This window comes from Drosophila busckii, chromosome X, assembly GCF_011750605.1.
Source record: "Drosophila busckii strain San Diego stock center, stock number 13000-0081.31 chromosome X, ASM1175060v1, whole genome shotgun sequence".
In the NCBI taxonomy this organism is placed as follows: Eukaryota; Metazoa; Arthropoda; class Insecta; order Diptera; family Drosophilidae; genus Drosophila; species Drosophila busckii.
In genome coordinates, this window is record NC_046608.1 from 18,329,454 (window position 1) to 18,343,412 (window position 13,959).

A 13,959-nucleotide genomic window follows, 5' to 3' on the forward strand; every position below is an offset into this window, starting at 1 on the left:
GCAGGCTCCGGGTCGCAAGGAAAAGGTCACACATGCCGACTTAGTGCTGTTATCGAAATATGTTATACCATAAAAATCAAATATAAGTATTAAACTTTTGTAAACACCCAATAACTTGTGCTTATTTCCCGTCTATGAAACTAAATTTTTCGATTTTTATTATAAAAACAATTTTTAATGGTTATTGATTTATTTTTACTATCAAAGTATTTAATTAACAATTAGCTGTGATTAATATTTTTTGCGCCATAAATAATAGTTATTTTTTGATTTGAACTATTAAATATTGATTTTTATAATACAAAATTCTCATGCTTACTTGCTTTGTTTTTTTTTCTTTGTTAACAGGTGCGGGTCTCGGCGCGCATTAAACACAAACCTACGCGCTATGAAGTGTCCGTCGTTACGCGCGACGAAGTCGGCGCCTATAAACCCTATCTATGGGAACAATCTGTTTTTGAAAAGGGACCCATGTTCCGGTAATTATGCTCAAGAAAAATCAAATTATTGAAATATCATCATCAAGCTAATCCATTCAAACTTTCAACTGCATTTTTAACTATCAGCCCTTAACCTTAAACGCTCTTTTATCTTACAGTGTTCATAACTAACTTTTACATAATTTGTTAGCATCCTACATAAGCAATTAGCTAAATTCCAAGTTAATATTTTGCTTGCTTATATAGAATGTTTGCTTTAAGCCGCACACATTGCCCAAATAATTCCAACAACTAATTTATAACTTTTACCATTTCTCTTGTTCGCTTGCCGCCTTGCCATAAATTTTACTTACAGCGAATGGCTGCTCACCAAAATTGTCAATGGAGAGCGCGCATCTTATTCAGCACCCAAGTTCGCCCGCATGCAAGAGCGTACCCGCTCCCAAATGCTGGAGGACCTGGTAATGAATTTGTCTAACCACGCGGAGACTGGACAAATTCCCAAGCCATACAGACGCGGCTCATGGCGACCAATTGGTGAGGATGAATATTTCAAAATGCTGCATGCTAGAGTTCTAGACAACAACAGTCACCAACAACAACAACAACAACAACAATCACAACAACAGCAACAACAACAACTGCAAAATAATTGCATTTTTTGCATTTATGCCAACAGCAGCAGCCAAGAGCAGTCGGCCTTGGGTCTAATGTTAGCTGCTGGCAATACATACACAACACACACACAACAACAACAACAACAACAACAACTACAGACAACAACAACAACAACCGCTGAGCAGCGTCTGCAACAATCGTCAATTTCTATGCTGCACCTATGTTTAAGGCATAGTATGTGTTACCACCCCCTCAACTTTCACACACACACATTCACACAACTGTTGACTGTTTTCTAATGCAAATTGCTTTCACTTTTATTGCAACCGCGTTTCAATTCCCCCAACTCTGTTTTGCATTCAAAGATTCGAAAAAAAATTCATAATTAAGTTGCAACATTTTAGCAGCAGCAAAAGTTAAGTTTAGCTAATTGGCAAAGTTTGACAATTATTTCTAATTATTATTCTACGTTGCATTCATATTTTTTATATTTGCAATATTTTTAATTTACGCTCAACAACTCAATTTCTAACTAACTTTCAATTTGAAAATTATTTCAAATTATTATTCGCACTATTTTTTATATTTTTGCTACACATATTTTTATTTATATTAATTTAGTTTTATTGTTATTGATTGCTGTTTATTTAGTTTGCTTCAATTTTATTTATTTATAACCGTTTGCAACTCAATTTCAAATTATTATTCTACGTTGCATTAATTTTTTCCAATATTTTTGCTACACATATTTTTTTATATAAATTTAGTTTTATTGTTTCTTACTTTTAACTTTGATTTATTTATATTTCTATTTGCAACTCAATTTCTAAGTTTCTATTTGAAAATTATTTCAAATTATATTGAATTAATTTTTTGCAATATTTTTTATATTTTAATTTATATTAATTATTGCTGTTTATTTATTTGTCCTTATTTTGTTAACTATTCAAGCGTTTGCAACTCAATTTGGCTTGAAATTTATTTAAAATTCATAGAGAGGCCAGCAGCAATTTTAGATTTTAGGCGTGGCACACTTTGAACCAAAATACAAAGCCTGTTGCTGCTGCTACTGACTTTGACTTCGATTAATCCTTTTTGGCCAACTAGTTGCTGCTGGTTGTTGTTGTGCTTATGGCCTTAGCTGCTGCTGCTGCTGCTGCTGTTGACTGTTGTTGTTGTTGCTGTTACTGTTACTGCAGCGCTGTTTCCGCATGCTACACATACAAACAAAAAAACTGACACACACACACACACATACAGAGACAATGATAATAAGCAAGCGAGCGTATAAAACGTATGAGGCAACTTCCGTTTCCGCCATTAACACATCCGGCTATATTTGCATGCAACGCTGCGCTTTTGCAAAACGTCAAAGTCAAAACCACCCAACCACCCACCCAGCGCCACCCACTTGACTCAACCAGTAACACTTCAAAGCGCCGCCTCATGCAGCGCGTCACAAATACAAACAAACAAACTATTGCTCTCTTGCTTTTGACTCTGTTCGCTTGCAGCTTAAGTTGTCCAAGCTCAAAGAATTATTGCACAATATTTATCTATTGTGGGAATTCTAAACGACAGACAGACAGACAGATGGACGGACAGACGTACAGGCAAATCGAACGCAGACATATCTTTGTTGCTAGTAGTTGAATGCAGATTTAGCTAAATCTATTCTAATTTGTTTGGCTTTACTTTGATATTTATTTGCTGCATTTGAAACACAAACAAATCGAATTTGCTGCTCACACACACACACATACAATCACACACACGCACACACATTATATATTTACACTTGTATATAGTACGTGAGTTCTTGCTGAAGCTTGTTATGCATATTAGAAAAATATGCGCATTATTGATTGATAGCCTTTGGTCCTTCACACACACACACACACACCCATGTGTGCTTCAAGGCAAAAATAGACTCCACTCAGTCCGTTAGTTAACTCAATTAGCGTTGCAACAAAATTGGCACACAAAATTAATAAATTAATAAAAAGCTTTTAGTCCAGCAAATTATTGGCACACAGCAAATGCAATTAGCTGGCATTGATCGAAAAGTGAATTAAATACAATATATTAATTTTTATTATTTCTCTTAAAAGCAGTTTTTGCTTGTAAATAGTGTAAATAGTGTAAATATGTAAATTATGTAAATATATAAATGTGTATATATGTAAATATGTATATATGTAAATATCTAAATGTCTAAATATTTCAATTGTGTAAATATCTAAATTTAGACTAAGTAATGCGCGCGGCTTAAAAAATAATGGAAATAACCAATTTTTTTTATAACAAAATTGCATTAATGCAATGCAACTCTAAAAATTTCAAAAAATTAAAAGCTAAACATTGCATTTTATTAATGCAGAAACTTTAAAAATAATTAAAAGCTAAGCATTGCATTTTGTTAATGCAGAAATTTAAATATAATTAAAGCATAAGACATTTTGCAATAAGAACTCAACAATTATTTTAAGTAGCTGCAATTTAACTTTGCAAACGAACAACAAACTTTTTAATTTTATTTACAAATAATGCAATTTTCATATTGCGGTTGCATAAAATTATTATGCAAACTTTAATATGCATATGCTAGTTTTAATTGCATTTGAAACTTAACTTAATCAACGCTTAGTAAATCGCTCTCAACTCGCTTTGAGTTAAAAGTTGCAATTGCATTTGTAGCCTAATTAGAGTTTGAGCAAAATATAAAATAAGAGTGCCACATAAAGTTGCTGCTCAGGCAAATGAAAGCGAAAATAAGTTAGTAGCACTACCTGGCCAGAAGTTGTTGCCAAACTAACAAAACAGCAATCAAATGTTGAATTTCGTTTGGTTTGTTTCGTTTCGTTGCGGGCAGCAGCTGCGTTTAACTACAAGTGTATTGATTACACTAACGCGTGTATATATATGTGTATGTGTGTGTGTGTGTGTTTTTTGTATTTGTATTTGATGATAGTAATAACCAGCATACAAAGCAGAAACGTCTGGCAGCAAAATAACTCAATAAAATTGCCTTGAAGTCCTGTGGCCAACTTGCTGCAATCAAAACAAATGTCTAAGCAATATGCTAGTGCATAAAATTCTTGTATATAATTTAGCAATGCATAACTTGAGCTGAGGCCATTCGATCTCCATGATAGTTGATAGTTAATTATGTCTGTAAGCTTAAAAGTGCTTACATTATGCCTAATTAGAAGAGAAAATGCAGCTGCGTGTCAGTGTCAGTGTGTGTGTGTGTGTGTGGGCAGTTAGTAAGCTGCAGCCTAAATAGTTGCTTTAATTAGTTTTCGTACAGTGCGAATTTAGTTTTTGTTGCTTACCTTAAATATTTGATAACTTATATTTTAACTCTCTATATTTTATTTATTTCAATTTTGTGCATTTTATTGCACATTTTATTTATTACTTATGTTTTATTTCTCTAGAATTTATTTATTTAAATTTGTGCATTTTATTGCTCATTTTATTTATTACTTAAATTTTCATTTTTTATATTTTATTTAACTCAATTTTGTGCACTTTATTGGACATTTTATTTAATGCACATTGAAATTTTGTTTGTTGCACATTTTCATGATTTTATAATTATTTATTTTGTTATACGAATTTTTAATTAATTTATTTATATATATTGTTGCACATATTGTTTAACTCATTTAGCTTTTATTGCTAAAAAAATAATAACTAAGCCTAACCCTTTACCAACCGACAGCTACGCCTCTGTCTTTCTATACAAGTTAGAGAATTAAACAAGCACAACAAGAACTCGACAAAAGCAACAACTACACGAAACTTAAACTTATTATAATCAACTGCATGCATTTTTTTTCAATTTACACACAACTTCATTTCTCACCTGCGCTTTGTATTTCAATGTATTAGTATGTGTGCAATGTCGGTAGACGCTTCAAAATTCAAAAACTTTTCGGCATATCGCGATTCCAAATCACATGCTACAATCAAATTGTATTTCAAACTCAAATAATGTAACTTTTATATTTGAAACGCATGTCAAACAAAAATTCGAGCAATCAAACATCAAAATTTGTTACACATTTGTTATTAAAACATCAAATTTGCGAACATCAAAATTGAAAACACAAATAATTTTTAGCTGTGTATTTTGTATACAAAATGTGTGTAAAAAGAACAATGAAAATCTCAATGGGTTTGAGTACTGCTAACCAACTTTGTAATGTTACTTAGAACAGTGAGTTCTAATTTCAGATTGCACATCCAGCAAATGCTGGAACTCCCTAAACTAACGGAAAGCTCTTTTAGTGAAAATTCTTTTTTCTTTTTTTTAAATTTTGAAAACTTCATCGAGCGTCTGCTGTACATAAATCGCATCATCATAACTTATAGGACTTGTATAGGAGATACCGATTTCGATTTAGCGCTTTGGTTCTTTTTGGTTGTAAACTTTTGATTTTATTCATAGGCCATATGCGTCCGTCCTCACCGCTGCTGGATTCGGTAAGAGATCAGTTCGAGGACTACGATCAGCTAGCTAAAGATTTTACGCGAGTGTTTCTAAACGACGAGCCCTCCTGCCTAACGAATGCGCATCTATTCGATGTTGTCTTTTTGGTGGGACAGTCAAAGCAAAAGGCTCGACTCATAGGTGTGCGTGCGATTTTAGGTGTGCGCAGTCGCGTTTTCCAGGTAAGTGATGTCAAAAAAACAAAAACAACAAGATAAATTTAGGAACGCTAATCAAATGTCGACAAGTTGGTAATGTAATGTTGTTAATATAAACAAGCTCTAAATATTATTTAGCAGCAGAGCTCTTGCTCTACTAATTTATTTGACTAATGAAAAATGTTTAGTTCGAGTTTTCCACTTACTTACAAAATAAAATTAAGTTGGCAAAGGATTCTCGCTTCACTGTTGCCACATTTCTTATTCTATAAATTATTTCACTTGCAAAAAAGCTAAATCTAGCTTATAATACGCTAGTGTGGCAACACTGATTCGCAGCATTGCGATTTTAGCATCATAAAGACATTTGAATGCTTTGAAATTTATCACAAAAGTGAAACTAATGAAAATTGTCTTAGAAATCGAGTCGAATCTCTAGAGTCGAATAAGCCAGCCACCGTTTGAGTTATGACTGAGCTTGACTTGTAAGTTTTTTAATTTATTTAAATCATTATTTAATGTTTATATGAGTTACAGTTTTCCAAACTAACAAAGCAAGTTGAAGAAAAATATGTAAAGAGCTGCGTGTTATATAAAAAGTGTTATAATTTAATTGTTTTTAAAACAAAATTCTTTAGCAATTCAATGTACGAATATCTGTTCTATCAACTAAATGATTTAACGGTTACAAAACATTGATAGATAAATAATTTCATTATGCATTTTAATTTGTTGTTTATAATAAAAAATTCTTTAGCAATTCAATGTACAAAAATCTGTTCTATCAACTAAATGGATTTAACGGTTACAAAACATTGATAGATAAATAATTCCAATATGGCTAGCTGCTTTTAATTTGTTTATAATAAAAAATTCTTTAGCAATTCAATGTACGAAAAACAGTTTTATCAACTACATGATTTAACGGTTACAAAACATTGATAAAGTAATTAGTTCAAGTATATATAATTTTTGGTATTCTTTTGATTCTTTGAAAATAATTGTTTGAGCAATAAATAAGTTTAAATTTTTTTTGTATAATTTAGGAAATGCTCTATGGCATACAAACTGGATTTGGGTCACCGCAGATACCAGTGGCCGAGATTTTCGCACGTCCTGCGCCCTCATTGGTCTCGCCCCAAAACCAGAAACCGAAAACAAATAATTATCTAACAGTGCCCGACTCGGACTCCATACGGCCCAAGAGTGTGCCCTCGTCCCCGATGGTCAAACGCGCGTTCTCACGCTTGGGCACAATTACGGCGGGCTGGGGTCGTTCGATACGGAATAAGAATACGAATCAACTGAATCCGGATGATAAAAAGAAGTGGATATCATCGACAGATTGTTCGAGTAAGAGTTTGTATATAAAGCAATGCAACAATATCGATGCGTGTTCTTCTTTCTTCTCTCTTCTCTCTTCTTGTCTCTGACTAATTTTAACATAATTTACACATAACAAATTTATATATACTACGTACTACGTAACGCTGCTACGTAACGCTGCTGCGTATAACTCGCCTGCCCACTTAACTATGCTCGCTAACCTTTGAACTAAAACTAACCAACAAACTACGCACGTCGCACGCAACACAATTTCCAATAACTAAAACTTACCTAACCTCAAATCTACGTATACGTAATTTTTGTATATGAACTCGCAAACGAATTTGATTTTGCTTTTTGTGCTTGTTGCTTTGGCTTGGACACGAAATACTTTTGTATTTGTTAATTGGATTTATACGGCTCGAATATCCCTGGACGTGGCTTGAAATTAATTTGAATTTTTCAACACTTTTGCATTAACTTAATTCAAATATTTTTAAACTAAATGCACCTCTAAATAACTAACCAATAACAACAACTTGTAAATGCCTTTGCTTACTCACCACACAACGCTTATTCACCACTAATCATTTTGTTTTATTCACCACCAATGGAATTGCTCAACACTTGAACTAAATATCTTTTGTCTCTTTCTTGCAACTCATTTAACTCTATTTACGCTATAATGACAAAATTCATTGAATTTAACAACAAACAAAATTATTTCTCATTTCTCACTCAACTCATGCGCCAAACAAACAACAACAAATATATAAACTAAAATAATAATAATGCAAAATAACAATTAAAAACCACAACGATGAATTGTTTGCTGATTATTTGCTGCTTTCATTATTTTTGTACAATTTGATTTGCCTTTAATTTTGTTTATGTTTGACAAAAAACCAACGTACCCCTAAAAAAAAACAAAAAAAAAACAACAACAGATCGCGATAGCAAGGACAAGGATAAGGATAAGCCGGGCAGCAATCAGCTGGCAGTGCCACGCCTTTCTGTCTGCGCCGACGCCCAAAAAGTAGATCGCGCCAAGTTGGCCCAAACCGAATTCAATATCATCGAATTCGATCCGGACACGTTTCGTGTGCTGCTCGATTATTTGCATACGGGCACCTGCCCGCTGACCTGTGTCTCCATTCCAGGTGAGCTTAACACAGCAGTTCGGCGTATCTTAATTTATCAATTTACTCTGCGTAGGTCTACTCTGCGCCGCGGAGCACTATGATCTGCCCGAGCTGCTCCAGGCCTGCTTCCATCACTGCAAACAGTTTCTGCGCATCGAGGTGGTCTGCCCCATGCTCATTTCGCTGGAGAACTACTACTGGCGCTACACATCCGCCTCGGAGCTGGTCAACATGATACTGTCGTTTGTGGAGAGCAAGGCGCACTCGCTGTTCAAGTGCCCCGAGTTTCTGCATCTGTCCGAGTCCATGGTGCAGATGATAATGTGCCGCGAGCTGCAGACGCCCGAGATACGCAAGTTCGAGGCGATGCTGGCCTGGGCGCAGCACAAGGTGGCCAAGCTGAAGAATCATCCCAACAAGGACACGCAGTTCGAGTTCGAGTGCATTATGGAGCGACTGACGCGCGACCTGAATCTGTGTCGCATCTCGCCCAGCGAGCTGCTCACCGTAGTGCTGCCCTCCAAGTCGATGAAGAACGAGCGCATTATGGAGACGCTCATGGTGCAGGTGAATCTGGGCACCTATCGCATGCCCGAGCTGGACGCCTATCGACAGCAGCTGCGTCAGCAGGAGTCCGCCGAGGCCAATGTGCAGGTCCATCGGGGTGGATGAGACAGTAAGAATGTGAGTTTCGATTTGGATCAGCAGCAGCCGCCCCCACCAATGCATCAGCATCAGCATCATCCTCATCAACAACAACAACAACAACAACAACAACAGCTACTCTATCTACAAGCACATCAACAACAACAACAATCGCTGGCGCTTGCTTTCAGCACTGCCGCAGCCACCAGCAGCGTCGACACGCCCACCGCTTCATACTACGCCTCCGGCATGCCCCTACCACAGCCACACACCGATGCACGCGCCTATGCCATGGCCTCCGTCGCTTTGGCGCTCGAGCAGCAGCAGCAGCAGCAGCAGCAGCAGCAGCAACACTCGAGTCGCGATGCCACCGACGAGGAGGTGGAGCTCTATGCCAGCTTCGATTCAGCTCCAAGCACCAGTCGCGTCGCCGCCCAAATGCAGGCAGCCAAGGAGGCGCGACGCAAGCGCTGGCAGGGCGATGGCGCCAGCGGCAGCAGCGACGGTGGCTGCGCCAGTGGCAGCAGCGGCAGCGGTCGACGTTACAAATAAACAACAACAACAACCACCAATTGGCCAAACAGTCTGCAGTCGCTCAATTGAGTGAGTAGTGCGCAAGTTTCAAGATTCGGTTTATCGAATTTCGTCTGTTTTGAATTTGTACAAAATGTTTCAATTTTTAATGCTCAGTTAGTATCAATTTTTGTTGCCAACTCGCAGCCAATTTCGGGCCTGTTACTCCAACTGTAAGTCCCTTGTAAATAGAGTATGTGTAAAATATTTTTAGTTTTCTCGAAACTTGTGTAAAATATTTCCAAGCAACTCCAATTCGAACTCGAAACTTTTGTAAAATATTTCCAAGCAGGCGTTCGTCTATATAAAATAGAACTATTATGCAAATAACTATAAATATATATAACTATGCCTACTGGTTCTATACGTATGTATGTATGTGTGTACCCCCCTTCAAAATTCAAAACACTAACAAACTGAACAACCAACTTACCAAAACGAACAGCAACAGTGCGACTCAAAATATTGAAAACAAACGCATCCAAATCGAAGCTACAACATTGTTGACTTTTACATTCACCCTGCTAGACGAAAAAACAATTGTCCTTGTCTCCAACTATATAAACACAATATACAAAGCATATATATGTACATATATATATATAAAGTTTAAGTGTATTATAAGCAAACACACGCACACACTGAACAAAATTGAGCAAACGCTTACTGAAGTAAAATCAAAGACTTGACACTGAAACTTTTTTTTTGGCAAAGCAACACAACACATACAAATATACAATATTGTATATATAAACAGTAAGAAGTAAATAACTTAACTAAATTTATATATAATACGCATATAGTTACATATATTTCCATATATATGTGTAAGTTGTAATTCATCAAAAGCTACACTCTGTGCTGTGCATACCTAAATAGGTGTATATGTGTGTGTGCTTATATATGTACATATATATACTATATAGTTATGCAAAAACTATAATAAGCCGCATACCTAACCAGTAACCAAACTAATACTCATCAGCTATTAACTTTCAACCCACTTAAACTTATGCATATAAATTAATCGCAATGCCCCATAGTAACGTCCATCAACATACATATATACAAACTATATATCGTACTACAGTCACACATTTCAATACACTGCCGCACAAAGAAGTTCGAACACAAATCGCATTTATTATGATTTTCTTTAGTTTCCATTTTCCTTGTAGTAGATCAAAACATAACAAGTTGACAATTAAAAAATCCAGCATTGCAAAAATTCAGTGCGCAAAAAAAAATTAAAATATAAAAACCAAAATCGGAATAACAAAATTGAATTCCAAAAAAAAAAAAAACCATCTAGAATCCAAATTTGTTTGCTTATTTTTTCACAACTTTTCTGCAGCATTTCATATTTAACATATTTAGCATATTCTACATATTTGAAAATTGTTCACTTACGAATATTTTTGCTATATGCATTTTAATTTGTTGCTTACAAATTTTGATTTGCTTATTTAGTCTTCGAACGTTTTTGTGCGCCAGCTGCTCATATTCCCTACCCCACACATATTTATATATATATATTGATCAACTGTATATACACAATTGACAAAACCGTTAAAGCTAAAATTCTAAACTAAAACTATAAGCCAGCAAAAAAAAAAACAATATATATATATATATTGTATATGTAAACGGCAGCATTTTCGCAAGGGTTTCACTTTAAATGTTCAAAATTACAAAAAAAAAAAAACAAAAGTTTATAAAATGCATACAATGCTATAAATAGCGCTGGCAATTTGCTAAGTGAAAACTTTTACAACAATAAAAAAAATGCTTTAGATGTGCTACACTTAAAATTCAATTTAAAACTAACAAAATTAAATACACCAAAAATTGCAAGCAAAGCCAGAGGATTGTAAAAATATCAAAAGGTACATATTGTATGTAGGTAGTCATATGTATTGTATTTATCGGAAAACGTTTGCTGAACGACAAAATTCTTGAAATTCTACAGAAAAAAAAACAAAATACTTACATACTATGGTTGGCATATTTAAATTGACAAAACAACTTAACAAACAATTTGGGAACTTGAACTAACAATAGAAAATATTGCACTAACTCTTTTGGCTAACTAAATATGCTGACCAGTGTACATATTTTACATTGGAGAGAATAGAAGACATAAACAACACTCAACCACTCGAAACTTAAGCTTAATGCATAAACATTCGATGCGAAATGAACACAACATATTGGAAACAGACAATTGGCACAGTCCCCGTTCAAATCAAATCAAATTTATATAGCAAACATAAAATGTACGAGCGGTGAACGTACGAGGAGCAAAGTTGTACATTAGATCAATTAGATCAAAACTTGGGGAGCTATACGCTTCAAAAATAGAAATAGCATACATATATATATATATATATAGATTCGTACTTTGTTTTAAGAGCAGTTAAAGCAGAAGAGCAGTTTACATTTTATTTAGCATAATTAAATGCGAATTGTACATTACAATCAAGCAGTAAAATGCGAATGAAAAGACAGGGTCCGTGAAATGGCGAAATAGAATAGAAATAGTATCAATAGCAGAGCAAAAATTGTAAATTGTACCAAGCGCATTGATAGTTATAAGAGAATTAAGCAGTTAAAAACAACGTTTGAGTAGCAGTTAAATGCAAATTGTACGAAGAGCGCAGCTGGACATTGAAGATTGAAGCGAAGAGCGAAGAATCTAACAATAAGCTGTAAGCATTAAGAACAGAGAAGAATGCGAATTGTATGAAGAGCAGAGAATCTAACAATAAGCTGTAGAACAGAGAAGAATGCGAATTGTTTAAAGAGCGAAGATTGAAGCAGAAGAATGTGAATTGTATTGAAAAGCGGTGAAATAGAATAAATAGAAGAGAATTATACGAAGAGGGGTGAAACCCAAAAACCCCAAAAAAAAAAGCGAATTGTGCAAGAAGCGTAGATAGACAACGGAGAACTAGCAGAATCTTTTAAAAAGACGAGAAAAATGAGAGAAGTATCTTTTAAAAAAAATCATTTAAATAGCAGCGAAAAAAAGCGATTTATACGAAAAGCGAAAATAGTTTAAAATAGCAGACAAAACTGCGAATTAGCAGAGAGTACGAAGAGCAGAAGCAAAAGTAATTAAAATAGCAGACAAAGTGCACGAAGAGCGAAGATTAGCGAAAAGCAAACCCAACTGTACTTAGTGCTAAGACAGTTGGCCACACAGCCCATTAGAAAATCCAAGCGGATTGTTGTTTTTTTTTTTTTTTGGTTTTTTTTGTCCAGCGAAAAAAATAGAGCAAAAGATGTTGAAGCCTAACCGCAAACGAAAAAGGTGAAAGATTTGCAATTTTTAACAGTTGGAAAATGAAACCAGCGCAAGCAGTGGAAACAACTGAAATAGTAAATAAGATAAATTACATATATGCAAAAAAATAAAAGTTTATTCCACATAATTAATCCAACACTCTCCCAATGAATTGAGAGCTAATCGTATTCAAAGCAAAATATTAAAAACAAATTACATAAATATAGTAGATTTCAGCGAAAGGATAAAAAAAACAAACAGCTGTGCTACAAAAAATTACTAGAAAAATTGAGTTTTCTATTTCAATGCTTGCAATAATTTCAGCGCAACAATTTCAAAACTTTTAGCGGTTCAATTGCAACATTGGAATAGTAAAACTCAGAGCTTCGTAATTGCTATAGCACTAGCGATAAACATTAAAAAAAAAAATAGTATATTCTGCAATTTAAGATTAAAAAGCTCTAAGTGTCTATTGCGCATATATACAAGTGTCTATTTACAATCAAAAAAAAAATATTCTATATACAAAAAAAAACTACAATACAATACAATACAATATACGATTGAGCGTTTCTCTCAGCCCACAATTGAAAACAGATGAAAATTAATTTTTGGGACATATACAAAACGAAATAGTAAACCATATGGAATTACCTAACATATTTATGGAAATTTCAAAAGACTACTTTTTGAGCTGCATCTAAAGCAAAAGCAAACGAAAATAAATACAAACATATATACATTAATATGCATACGTACATAAGTGAATGTTGTAATTACATAAAGCAGTAAAAATGAATAGTTCATAAAACGAACAAATTGACATACACTATCAGCTGATATACACTTAAATTCAAAATTGCCGCCAGTTCAGTTAACTGAATTAGGCCATAAAGTCAAAGTCCTAGCATAGAGCAGCGACGGCTCTCTAATATAAGTTATACATAAATACACACACACACACACACACACGCACTTAGTTAATTAAAAAAAAAAACATGCATACACACCTGCAATTGTATGCCAGGCCAATTGTTTGGGCTCTTTTTACCTTTGGTCTCATACAATTTTAATATCTAAGCGAATCCGAAATGAAAACATAATTGATATACATATATGTGTCTACGTTACTTAATATACACAATACAAACATATTTAACTTAACCAATATACAAGTTTATATACGCGACAGACAGTTCCAACTCATATAGCATGCTAAATTGGTAAAAAAAAACAAAGTTATAGGGGAATGACATTAACAAAATCGATTGTC

The 13,959-nt window shown here is 34.5% G+C and overlaps 2 protein-coding genes across 6 annotated transcripts in view; both read left to right on the top strand.

Moving 5' to 3' along the window:
* The window catches only part of LOC108606541, a 92,765-nt gene extending 83,890 nt beyond the window's left edge, over positions 1-8,875 (top strand). For 4 of the 5 annotated variants that reach the window (XM_017996735.2, XM_017996733.1, XM_017996738.1 and 1 more), the window contains exons 12-17: positions 349-479; positions 796-977; positions 5,515-5,738; positions 6,761-7,067; positions 7,988-8,200; positions 8,256-8,875. In XM_017996735.2, coding sequence (XP_017852224.1) covers positions 349-479; positions 796-977; positions 5,515-5,738; positions 6,761-7,067; positions 7,988-8,200; positions 8,256-8,854 — 1,656 coding nt within the window. In that variant the 3' untranslated portion in view covers positions 8,855-8,875. The remainder of the gene's footprint in view (positions 1-348; positions 480-795; positions 978-5,514; positions 5,739-6,760; positions 7,068-7,987; positions 8,201-8,255) is intronic. The other variant, XM_017996734.1, reaches the window with a different exon arrangement.
* A 30-nt stretch (positions 8,876-8,905) lies between these two features.
* LOC108606543 (homeobox protein abdominal-B) lies at positions 8,906-10,667 on the top strand. The gene has a single exon (XM_017996742.1). It carries the CDS (start codon positions 8,906-8,908, stop codon positions 9,377-9,379), a length of 474 nt encoding a protein of 157 aa, XP_017852231.1. The 3' UTR covers positions 9,380-10,667.
* Positions 10,668-13,959: the final 3,292 nt, after the last annotated feature.

Excerpts from the sequence above, each read along its gene's own strand:
- LOC108606543 (XM_017996742.1), top strand. The coding sequence starts at position 8,906 with ATGCATCAGCATCAGCATCATCCTCATCAACAACAACAACAACAACAA.